General features: G+C 35.0%; 1 protein-coding gene and 1 pseudogene across 2 annotated transcripts in view; both read right to left on the reverse strand.

The window, feature by feature from the left end:
* The window catches only part of BANK1 (B cell scaffold protein with ankyrin repeats 1), a 371,762-nt gene that overhangs the window by 281,056 nt on the left and 77,672 nt on the right, over positions 1-13,034 (reverse strand). For both annotated transcript variants that reach the window (XM_058294914.2, XM_058294915.2), the window contains exon 3: positions 540-694. In XM_058294914.2, coding sequence (XP_058150897.1) covers positions 540-694 — 155 coding nt within the window. The remainder of the gene's footprint in view (positions 1-539; positions 695-13,034) is intronic.
* Positions 8,162-8,695, reverse strand: LOC139436419 (mitochondrial import inner membrane translocase subunit Tim23 pseudogene; annotated as a pseudogene).

Here is a 13,034-nt window from a genome sequence, read left to right on the forward strand (position 1 = left end):
GTTAGGAGGAGGAACTGTTAGGAACATGTATGCATATAGCCATCTTTTCAGAAATTCCCCCACCCCAGTATACTTTTACTTCCTAAAGGACCAGTTCTTCTAGCTCTTATGATATTTCCACTTAATAATATAGGCCCTTAGTACATGTTTTATAATCGAAAAATTGGTGACCCTAAAATTATTTCCAAATTCTGTTCAAGGGTATGTTTCCCTTTATGAAAATAAAATCCTTGATCCACTTAATATGAATAATCTAACTTTCCTTTATGTAAATTGACATATACAGCAGTAACATAGCTATTTGCAGAGTGTCAAGCATTATTGGATAAAATGAATCTCTCATTTATTCTCCAATATTCAATTACTCAATAAATATATATTAATTTCCTATTAATCCCCAGGCATTTTCCTAGATTTTGGAGATACTGTAGCGAACAAAATACACAAAATGCCAGCTATTATCAAGCTTGCATTCCAGTGAAATGCAATTATCTACTAAGACAATGGGACCACTTAAATAACAAGGCATCTTTACTGACCTCACATGGAATTTCAGTGGGAAGCACCATTGCCAGAGGTATGCTGCTTCTTGAAGTTTCAGATAATTCTTCAACTTCCCTCCTCTCACTTATTTCCACAGAATGTTCTCTTCTTAGTTCTGTTGGAATGTTAACCTCAAAATAGTCTTCAGAATCTAGAGAAAATTTCATGATCATAGATCATAACACAGCTAAACCCATTAATTTTTCCATTGTTATAAAGAAAAATTACTGGCAATCAATTTAGTTAATATCTTGGACAATAAACTGAGCTTGTTATGATAGCTGAAATAATTGAACTAATGTTAATAATTAAAATGATACTCTATAATTTACATGGAATTATTACATTTATTACTAAACAAAATCAATTTATAATAATATGTCTATCCACCAGTTAATGCTTTCCAAAAAAACAATCACCACCACTTATATTTTCTCTAAATATTAAAACATTAAATCTGAAAAACATGAAACAATATCTTTTCAATATTGCTATTAGGGAAAATTTTACTTTAAACAGATGATTTAAACCAGAATAATTTACTTTTTATATCTATTTCTAAATTTTAAAACAAAAAGCATAACTACCATCACTAAACTTTATTCTATGAAATATTGGTATTTCTCAAAATGTGAATGGGTCTGGCAAAAAAATGTGGTAGGTAAAAAAATTTGAATTTCTTTTTGGCAGTATTACTAAGAACATTTAAATATGCTAATATGAATTTTAAATTTAGAGAAAGGGAGAGAATATCTGATTTTCTAAGTAGTAGTTTTACATGTTTCTGTATTGAATAAAAGAAAAAGTTTTATTGAGAGAGATGAATAATGGATAATTTTTTATTACTGAATATCTCAAATCTCAAAGTGTTTCATTAGGCTCAGAAACAATGTGGCTAAAACCAAAGCTCTTAAATCAAGACCAAATTTGTAAACTTTTAGGCCTTATTCTTTAGCACTCAAAATGCATCTCTCAAGTCCTCAATTAAGGGGATGAGAGGGCAGGGGAAGCAGCCTCGGAAACCTAGAAACTGGTCTGACAATATGAGATGGCTTTGGGATTGCCCAGAGCCAGTTCTGGGCATTCACCACTAGAACTAAATGAACAATTGTTCAATGTTCTTACTGAGTAAGAACAATTTCACAGAATATCAAAATCAGACAAGGCCATTCTGTGACCATGATTGGTAAAAAAAATAGTAAGACCCTTCATGATCATGTCTGAATCCAAAAAAAAAAAAGCCTGAAACTGCCCAAACAACAAAAATACCAAATATCCCATATGAGTGATAGTTCCTTCTTCACTAATTACAGCATTAGGCTCTTTTCATTTCTCCAATTTTCTATCCTGGGTTGCCTGGGATTTTTCTTGTTTGGGAACTGAAAGTCCTATGATGTTAGCATGAAGCAAACTGGGACGTTTGTTCATGCTGCTTTTAGATAATAGTCAATATATTAAATCATAAAATTATCACTGCTTCTTGACAGCAAGCAAACTATAGCAAAGCCCTGGTTCCCTTGAACCTTCCCTCAAATCACTTAGCAGAAGCCTAAATCATGGAAGTCCTTCCTAATATCCTCTTACTGAGACATCCCATAGTTCTCATGGGTAGCCTTCTCATCATTGCAACAAGCAATAAATCCAACTAGTTCAACTACAGATGTGTTCCTGGTGATCTGTGGCTGAAGTGCACTGGCAGAATAAAAAGAAGAGTCAAAGGCAATACAGTTGGCAGAAGCATGAATTTTGGTCTCGTTGTATCCAAGAGAGTGTGGTCACTAGTTTCAGACGGGTGCCTCTATCTGAAAACTTGAGCAACAAAAGATGGCCTTAGAGAGGAGCTGTCTCTGTGGCATCTAAGAAGGAGAATATTTTTTCTGTCTTATGAAATTTACAGAACTAAGCCACAAAAACACCTGGGGTTTGCAAATTTCTTTCCTCCCAGTAGTACTAGTCTTGCTTGAAATGAAAAGACAGTTTTCATTACCCTGATCATTTAAAATACTTTCATAATCAGTCCCTCCCTCCCTCCTTTTCTCTCACCCTTTCTCTTTCTCTTTCTTGTTCTCTCTTTTCTCTCTCTCTTTTTCATACACACTCACCCACTTAGACACACACACACATCAAAGTAGAGAAAGGTTGTACAGAACTGGTTCAGTCATTTTGTGAACTGATGAAAGAACAATGAAACTGATTTTATTTAATACACATTAAAAGAAGGAGGTGCTAGTTGTTCAAAGGCAGTATCTAGGATTTTCTAATAATTCCTTTGTGATATTAGGTTAAGAAGAGCTGCTTTATTTACCCTCAGGATGCAACAATGTATATAAAAAAGATTTATCTTCATGAATGTTCACAGAACCATTATTTGTAAAGCAGAAAATTGAAAGAATCTAAGCAATAAGGAATTAGATGAAAAGTATGTTATATGAAAAATGATTTTGGCACTAATAAAAATTCCATCAAAGAACATTTAACAAAAAGGAACAGGTTTATGACATAACTGAAAAAAATCAGGTATAAAATAGCCAATTTAGTAGGTTTTCATTTTGGTAAAATAAAAAGCATTCATATACAGAATTACGTGGTAGAATTTCAAGAAATATTCTTAAATGAATAAGGCTAGGAATATATATACCAAAAATAGCAAAAGTGGTTATCTCTGGCTTGTTAGGTTATTTGTATATACATATAATGTATTATTACACATTCTTATATTATATATTCCAGTAAAATACCTAACAATACAATATATATCCTGATTTTTCTGCAGTGAAAATGTATTTATTTTAAGGATGGCATTATATACATTTATTTCAAGTAGGGGAAATAATTAAATCAAGATTGCAGATGAGCACATGTAGCTATTCCTCTTCTCTGCAACATGTAAAGGAAATAACAGAAAAGATTATTTAAAAATAATAATTGTATTAGAGCACTAGAATTGATCAGTGCTACATTTATATAAGAACAAATTTGAGGAGTTACTGGGAGATACAGGTTAATGTGGAGATAGATGAACAGAGAAACGAGCAGAGCAAACACAGCACCAAACATGTTTGGCAAAGACAAATCAAATATGAGATAAGTTTTTTAAAAAAAGGCCCCAAGAAACCACAAATTCAAAAATTCAATAAGCAGTCGGAGGCCTTGGAATAACACTAATGATAATAAATTAAAACCTCATTTGGTGGGGGCCCCGCACTGATCAAGATGGCAAAATGAGATACTTCAGGGCTCCAGCACTCCCCCACCTCAACCCAGAAGCAAGTTCTTGAACAACGAGCAAGAACTGGCAGAAACATCTTTCTCAAAGCTCCAGAAAATAGTTAAAGAATTTCAGTAAAGTGTAAGTGCCAAACCAAGAAAAAGGGTGCTTAAATGTAGTAGGATCTCATGGTGCTCTGACTGGTTCCTCACCCACTCCTCACTGATTTTGTGCAGTCAGCTGGTGCCCCCAGTGTGGATCTTGGTCCCAGTTCCAAAGGAGAAAAGTAACTCGTTTATATATTGGGAGCACGAATATCTGACCCAGTCTGTCTGGTGCTGGACTGAGGAACTTGTCCTAAAACATGACCTGCCTATAGAGATAGATCACAGAGCTCTCCTGCAGAAATCTGTAGAAGACTAGTAAGTGGCTGCCTGGGGTAAGGGATTGCTGGCTGTAGGACAAAGAGTGCAGTACCTAGGACCATAAGGCAACTATTTCCGAGGGAACATTTACACTATGCAAATGGAGAAACTCCTAAGGCTGTACATGCATGCCCAAAACAACACATGAAAAAAGGGCCACAGTCCCCTATGCTTTGGCCTGGAGCTATTCTCTAAACTTATTGTATAGATAAACCCTGAAAGACAGTACTTGCACAGACCAATCTGCAAAGACTTAGAAAAGTGTTTTCTTTTTCACTTTTTTTGGGGGGTTAGCTCCTGGCCACAAGGATAGCTCTGTCATAACATTAGGAGGAAAGTCTTAAGGAACAGATGCCCTAGAATCTAAATTCCTGCTATAACACACTAAAATATCAAAATGTCAAGGTTTCAATGAAAGGTTACAAAACATAGAAAGAAATAGGATGGTTTAGCTCAGGGACAAGAGAAGATTGCAGTGTTAAAAAAAAAAAAACCATCATTTAGGTGGCTTGGACCTAGGACATAACAGACAAAGACTTTAAAAAATGGTCTTAAATATGTTCAAAGAGTGAAAGGAAAACATGGACAAAGAACTAAAATAATTCAGGAAAATGATAGATAAACACAAAGAGAAGAGCAATAAAGAGATGGAAATTAGGTAAAGGAACCAAACAGAGCTGAAGAACACAGTAATAGAAATTAAAAATTCCCTCAAGGGGTTCAACAGCAGATAAGAGCTGTCAAAGAAGGAATCAGAGAACTTAAAGGTAAAGGCTATTGAAATCATTCAGTCTGAGGATCAGGAAAAGGAAAGAAAAGTAATCAGAGCCTGAGAAACCTGTGGGACATCATTAAGCTAAGCAATATACACATTTTGGGAGTCCCAGAAGAAGAAGAAAGAAAGGGGCAGAGAAAATATGCAAAGAAATAGTGGCCAAAAACTTTTCAAATTTAGCAAAAGACATAAATATGCATATCTAAGACACTCAATGAATTCCAAGCAGGATACACCCAAATAATAGCTGCAACATATTATAATCAAACTGTTGAATGACAAAAATAAAGAGAATTCTAAAAGCCACACAAGTAAATCAATGTGTCACACAAGGGAGACTCAATATGATTTAAGCGCTGGTTTCTTATTGGAGACCATGAAACCATACTTTAAATGCTGAAAGAAAAAAAAAATTGCCTACCAAGAATTCTCTATCTAGCAAAATTGTCTTTCAAAAATGAGAAAATAATTAAAACATTCTTAGATAAACCAAACTTGAGGGAGGTCATCACCCTAGCCTGGCCCTTCAAGAGATTATAAAGACAGTTCTGCTGGATAAAAGGAATGGGTACTAGACAATAGATTGAAGCTCCATGAAAAAAATAAAAATCTTTGTTAAAGAAAATGGCATGGGTAAATATAAATGCCAGTACTATGTTACTTTTGGTTTGTAACTCATTTTACTTCCTACAGGACCTAAATAGCAAAGGCATAAAATATAACAGCAAACTAGTGATTTTGGACTCAGAGTATAAACATACAATTTATGAGAAAATCTATATAGAGGTGGGGCGACAGAGGAGTACAGTTTGTATATACTATTGAAATTGTTTCTATCAACAGAAGGATTGTCACAGATTTAGGAGGTTAAATTTAAGCCCCGTGGTAAGCAGCTACAAAGAAATTATCAGAAAATATGCAAGCTCAAGAAAATATTGAAGTAGAGTACAATTTTCCAGGGGCAGGGGGCAGGAATAATGGAGAATTAATGCATAATGTGGATAGGGTATCTCTACAGGGAGATTGGAAAGTTTAGCAATGGGAAGCGGGTGAGGGTACCATAATATTGTGAATGTGATTAATCCCAGTAAACAATATGTTTGGGAGTGGTTAAGATGGGAAAGTTTATGTTATATAATGTTCCCACAATTTTTTTTAAAAAAGAGCAACTAAAGTGACAAGTCTCAAAGGGACATTATTAGGACATATGAAAAAATTGGAATATAAACTGTATATTTTATATTGAAGTTAAATTTCTTAAACTTGATTACTGCCCTTAAGATGGTTATATAAGTGAATATCCTTGTTTTTAAGAAATGTGTATATCAGTATGAAGTGTTCAAATAGCATGATATATAGAATGCATACTCGTGTAGAAAAATTGGATTAATAGGCAGATGATAGATAGATAGACAGATAGATACATAGATAGATAATTGGGTGGGTAGATAGAACGATACAGCAAAGGTGGCAATGTTAAAATTGGTGGATATTGGTATCTGGGAGTAGAGGAGGAGTATGTAGGAGTCTCTGTATTGGTTTTATATTATTTTTGTAACTGGCCAGTGAGTTTGAAAGTATTTTTTAAAAATTAATTAATTAATTTTTAATATTACATTGAAAAAATGTGAGGTCCCCATATACCCCCCACTCCCCTCACCCCACTCCTTCCATAACCACAACCTCCTCCATCATCATGGGACATTCATTGCACTTGGTGAATACATCTCTGAACACTGCTGTACCACATGGTCAGTGGTCCACATTACAGTTTACCCTCTCCCCCAGTCCACCCAGTGGGCCATGAGAGGACATACAATGTCCAGTAACTGACCCTGCAGTACCACCCAGGACACCTCCAAGTCCTGAAAATGCCCCCACATCACATCTCTTCTTCCCATTCCCACCCTCATCAGCTACTATGGCCACTTTCTCTACCTCAGTGCTACATTTACTTCCATTACTAGTCACATTACTTCCAGAATAGAGTATCAGTAAAAGTATCCACTATAATGTATACTCTATTATTTCAAAAGGAAAAAAGCTAAAAACAAACAACAACAACAAAAAACAATCCCACCTCATTTAGAACAACCGAAAAAACTGGGACTTTCCTAGCTGCTACTTTTACTGATCAAAAGGGAGTGGAGACTTTTGCCCTAATCATAAAGCTCTATACTCTTTCTAAACAAAACAAGCTAGTAGTGGGACTGAATAAAGCAGTAGAGTGGTGACTGACATACTTCTTATCCTTTCCAAAGACAGAAGGGAAAAATTATAAGAAAATAGCTGAATTCAGCATTTTTCTATGTGCTAAATTTGTGATCATGTTTCTCCAGTGTGTTGGTGTTTTGATCAGGAAACTTTCAGAAAGAGCAGCAACTATTTAACTGACAATAATTTCCAAATAAAAATATAAGCTGACATCCAAGATTATCTCACTCTTGAAAAATAATCCATCACAATGGAAGTGAATTGAGAACTAAGAAATCAACCCTCACATTTATGGCCAACTGATTTTTGACAGTGGGCAAAGACCACTCAATTGAGAAAGAATAGTATCTTCAACAAATGGTCCTGGGAAAACTGGATCTCCACTTGCAAAAACAAAAACAAAAAGTGGAGAACCCCTACCTCACACCTTATACAAAAATCAGCTTGATATGGACATAAGTAGAACAGCTAGAAATATCAAACTCCTAGAAGAAAGCATACAGAAGCATTTTCAGGACCTTGTGTTGTGTTAGGCAATGGTTTCTTAGGTTTTATACCCAAAGCACAAGCAACAAATGAAAAAAATAGATAAATGGGACCTCATCAAAATTAAAACCTTTTTTTTTTTTTGGTTCTAATTTTACCCTTTATTGGGCATATAGGGCAACATTACAGTTTAGGATCATGAAATGACGAACTTGGTGAGTGCTGAAAACAAACAGGGCCTGAATTCTGGGAGTACGTGGTTTTCCAGGTTAGGGGGTTGGAGGGTGAACATGTGCAGGATCTTCTCCCAAGGAGACAATAGGAAGCACATACTCAGTGAGTCACGATCCTTTAGTGGCTAGAAGGAGTGCCTGTCCTGGTAAACCATTAATGATCTTAATCACAGCAAACCAGAACATAAAAAAAAAAAAAAAAAAAATTAAACTAATTGTAGGTAGAAGAAAAAATAAACAAATAAGTCTAGACTGACTCATAAATTGATTTTGATGACTATTGAAGTGTCCTCCATTCACCACTCTGCAACCTCATCAAGGTGACTTGGTGCAAGAAGCCTTTCATGTGTTCCCAGTTATATAGGGCATATAGTGCATAGACCACCTCATGCTAACCGCTGAAGACCACCTGTACATTTGTACAACATGCCTGCCATGAAGCCAGCTGCTACTATGCTCAAATCACCTTCTGCACCTTATATCTTCTCAATGATGACATCAAATGCATTATAGAGCAAAGTCAGAGAACCCAGATAGTTAGCCCAAAGTGCCCCTTATCTGGTCACCATACTCAAAATCTGTATGTTTCTTTGTTTTGACCAGGCCATAGTTTGGATTTCTTTCAATCCCAGTCACAGACTGTTCATTGCCCCAAATGCTGCCCAGTCATGCAACACCCTGCAACGGTAAAGAAGGCAAATTCAAATTTGCCCCGGGGTTTTACAGTGCCAGTAAGTAAAATAAACTCATCTGTATCCTGCACATGATAGCAAAGATCCACATTTAAATAAGGAAACAGAGGGTTAACCAGTTACTTGGTGTAAGCTCCACAAAAGCAGGAATCACCTTTTTAAAAAAACAAGCAAAAACTACGAGAGTCCTGCACCGAGGGACGGCAGGTGGACCAAATCTGTGTGCCTGCCAGCAACCTGCTCCTCTGGCTGGGGAAAAGCCATGGGCCACCTGTGGTTTTGTTCTCCTCCTGCTCTCCATGGTGTGTCTGCCCTTATGCTTCCCACTCCTGCCTCAGGGCGGGTCTTCTGCTTGCTTGATGCACCTCAGTAATGGTGGGGAAACTCTGTTCCCAACGCCTCCTTCACACCAAAATTAACAACTTTTGTGCCTCAAAGAATATGGGAGAACATATTTGGAAACCACATTAGAGATAAAAGTTGAATATCCAGAATATATAAAGAAATCCTTCAACTTAACAGCAAAATAACAAATTGAGCCAATTAAAAAATGGGCAAGACTAAAAAAGACATCTCTCCCAACAAGATAAACAAATGGTCAGAAAGCACATGAAAAGAAGCTCAACATCATTAGCCATCAGGAAAATGCAAATCAAAACCATAATGAGATACCATTTCACACCTATTAAAATGGCTACTATTTAAAAAAATGAAAATAAACTTTTAAGAGGTTACAGAGAAACAGGAACATTCATTCATTGATGGTGGCAATGTAAAATGATGCAACCACTGTGGAAGACAGTTTGGTGGTTCCTCAGGATATTAAGTATGGAATTGCCATATGACTTTGCAATCCCACAATTAGGTATATACCCAAAAAAATTGAAAGCAGGGGCTCAAACAGATAGTTACACACCAATGTCCATACTGGCATTATTCACAATTGAGAAAGATGGAAACAACCCAAGTGTCCATCAATCCAAGAATGGATAAATAAAATGTATATACATATAATGGATTATTATTCAGCCATAAAAAGGTATGAAGTCCTGATACATGTGGCAATATGGATCAACCTTGAAGACATCGTGTTGAGTGAAATAAACCAGACACGAAAGGACAAATTTTGTATGATCTAACTGATTTGATCTAGAATATAGGTTACCAGGGGACAGGGTGGGGATAGGGAATGGGAAGTTAAGGTTTAAAATGTACAGAGTTCCTATGTGGAATGATGGGAATGTTTTGGTAATGGATGGTGGTGATGGTAGCACATTATGAATAAATTAACAGCACTGAAATATATATCTGAATATGATTAAAAGAGGAAACGTTAGACTTATGTAACGTAGCAGAATAACATTTTTTTTTAAATCTATGGCATGTAGTGAACTCTAAGTTAAATCACTGAGTATAATTAATAGTACAATTATAAAAATGTGCTATCATCAATTGTAACAAATATTCCATACCAATGCAAGGTATTAATGATAGGGTGGTATATAGGAATTCTATACTTTATGCATGATTGTTTTGTAATTTTACTTCTCTAACAAAGAAAAAATATATAAAAAATAATCCATTACATGAAAGGTTAAGCAAGTAGAAAAACTTAACATCAAAAATAAAATTCTATTATGTAGAGTCAACTTTCTCCGAAAAAAACTTGGGAGACTGTAAACCTACAAAGAAATAGGTTGCTATGATAAATTAAGAGAAGAGTAAAAAGAGAGGAGGAAGTAGGGAAGAGAGAAACTGACAGGTTCATACGCTTATTTTTATGCAGCTAGTGTTTAAAGATTGTGAGGCTATCGTTCCCTCAGCAGGCTCTTCCACTTCCTTCCAGTTTGCATTAGAAATATTGTCATTTTCATATTGTGTCATGACATAAAAATGTTAGAAAATAAAGATCTACACATATTACATGAAATAAACCCATTATATAATATTAGGGGAAAATGAAAATAGATGGCTGGAGGCAAGATAATTTTTCATAATTTTCTCAACACCCAATACAATTACATTGTAAACGTCTTGTGAAATAGTAGTAAAAAATAAAATTTCATTTATGAATTAAGTTGCAAAAAATTGGTACATATTTATTTTTCAAGCTTTCATTACACCTTTCAAAATAAAAACTTCTGAAGGCTACTTATTTTTTCAAATTGGTTTAGAATTTTATATTTTGTTTTTAATTCCTTGTCAATTAACTAAATTCACACTTTACAGTATCCTCGCATTTATAAGGACATATTTTCTGATAATTGTCAAAACTAGGTGAATACTTATTTTGAATACAAACATAAATCTATTATTCTTGTTCAATGCTGGTTTACTGAATTCCTGTTGACCATTTAAAACTCTGTGTAGATTGTTTTTAAATTCTGTATGCCAGAAACTAGTACTCTCACAAAAATTGTTCAGCCAAGTAGAATCTTTTACCATTTCTAACCTTTTACAAAACTGTAAAGACAATACTGTACTTTCTATCAAACAGCATTAATAAAAATAAGAGCAGATACAATTAGCCTAGGAATAAGGTAATAGAACTATAAATGGTAAATCCTACAGACAAAAACTTAAATTTTACAAACTAAATGATGAGGGTCTTCTGGGGCAGAAAATAAAATTTCACTAATGTTTAGAAATTGGTTTGAGTTTATTTTCCTCCTAATAAGCTAAAGGTTTAATGTAGTTTATAGAGCAATTAGGGAGAAACTGATTTGTACAAATATTTATAAATTATATATTTATATAACATTAAAATTAAATAAATTATATTTATAAATTATGAATGAGAGAAATAGTTTATTCAAATTAGATAATTATACAGATATATTTAAATTTTTAAAATATATATTCTAAGAACACCAATACCACATGTCAGTTGTTAAGACAGAAACTCTCGTGAGGACAAGGCATTCAGACTGACATTCTTAGAAGTGGGTCTTAAACTTAAAACAGTGAAGAGTAGAGGGCATTCCATTCATTGGAAACAAGCTCCCTTCACTCCTCTCTCCTATTTCCACGAGACTGGAGAATTGACTCTCTTGTTCATTGTTAAACACATGATGGGTGTTCAATAATAATTTGCAAAGTGAATGAATTAATGTATTTCAAATGGAAAGGCATGAAGATGAGGCTAGAGAAGTGGAGTAAGTGGAAAAGTGTCAACCCTTTCTTTGGGAAGGGCTTGTCCTTAACTACCTTCCCTCTGAGAACCATTCATATTAATGATAACCTTATTGTTTCCATTTCTATTATTGCCTTCAGTACAGGTATTTATACATCACTATGGATCCTTACATTGATAGGCTTTGGGAGCAGGTCTAGGGAAGTAAAAGGAAGGAACATATGTCTAACTTTATTGCCTCAATGGTTCAGCAGAGAAAAGCATCACCGATAATGCAGCTAGAACTTGGGGGTGACTTAGTGGCTATACGGGATTAATAGGAAGATGCTAGAAGGACCGGAATGGGATCCTGGAAAGGTGGACTCTTGGAGAACGGCAGATCCTACTATAATACCTAAATGTTGGAGAGGCTCCTGCCCTTGGAAAGAGTAGGAAGAAGAAGCTACACATTTGAATTAAGTTTAAATAACAATAGAATTGCTTTTTTAAAAAGCTCCCATGAATTAATGATCAAATTAAATAATAATATGAATAAATTAATAAAAGAATGTTACTCTGTACTTAAAATTCCATGCCCTTGCCACTGGAGTTGTTGAGTTTTTCTTATATCCTCAATGACTACCTTATCTTAGCAAGTGGATCTAACTCCTGACTTTTTCCTTTCCAATGAAGCACAGTTAGCCGTAACTTACTGTCAGTAAGCTGGAATGTTTTTAGCGAGGACATCTTCTAACTTAGCAAGTGAAATAGCACTAAAATCAATTCATTGCCTAAAAGGAAAGGAATTTTAAGTAGGTATTTTATCTGAAATGAATGCTCATGGTTTTATAAACAAACTTTCTCAGGAATATTAATAGGAGCTAATAATTTTTCAGCATTTACAATGTGCCAAGTACTGTTCTAAATGTTTTGAATATATTAACTCCTTTAATACCCTACCAACTCCATGAGGTAGGGCAGAGTATCCTTATTATATAGATTAATTAATTTATTCTTTGAATATTTATCGAACACTATGTACCAGATGCTATGTAGGATGCTGAGGATGCAGATGTGAGCTTTTCTTCCCAGGGTTTACAATCTAATGATGGAACAACAAAGAATACATGAGTAAAATACAGAGTGTATCAGATATGAATGGGTGCTGCAAAGAAAAATAAAGCCAGGAAGGCAGATAGGGAATATATGTGGTGGGGGTGGGCCGGGTGCGGTTGCTGCTTCAAATGAGAAAAATAAAGCACTGAGCAGTAAACCAACTCTTCCAAAGCCACACAGCTGAAGTCAGGGGAATAACTGGCTAGTCATATTGTAGAGACAAGAAGCAC

The sequence above is a fragment of the Dasypus novemcinctus genome, chromosome 1, assembly GCF_030445035.2.
Source record: "Dasypus novemcinctus isolate mDasNov1 chromosome 1, mDasNov1.1.hap2, whole genome shotgun sequence".
NCBI lineage: Eukaryota > Metazoa > Chordata > Mammalia > Cingulata > Dasypodidae > Dasypus > Dasypus novemcinctus.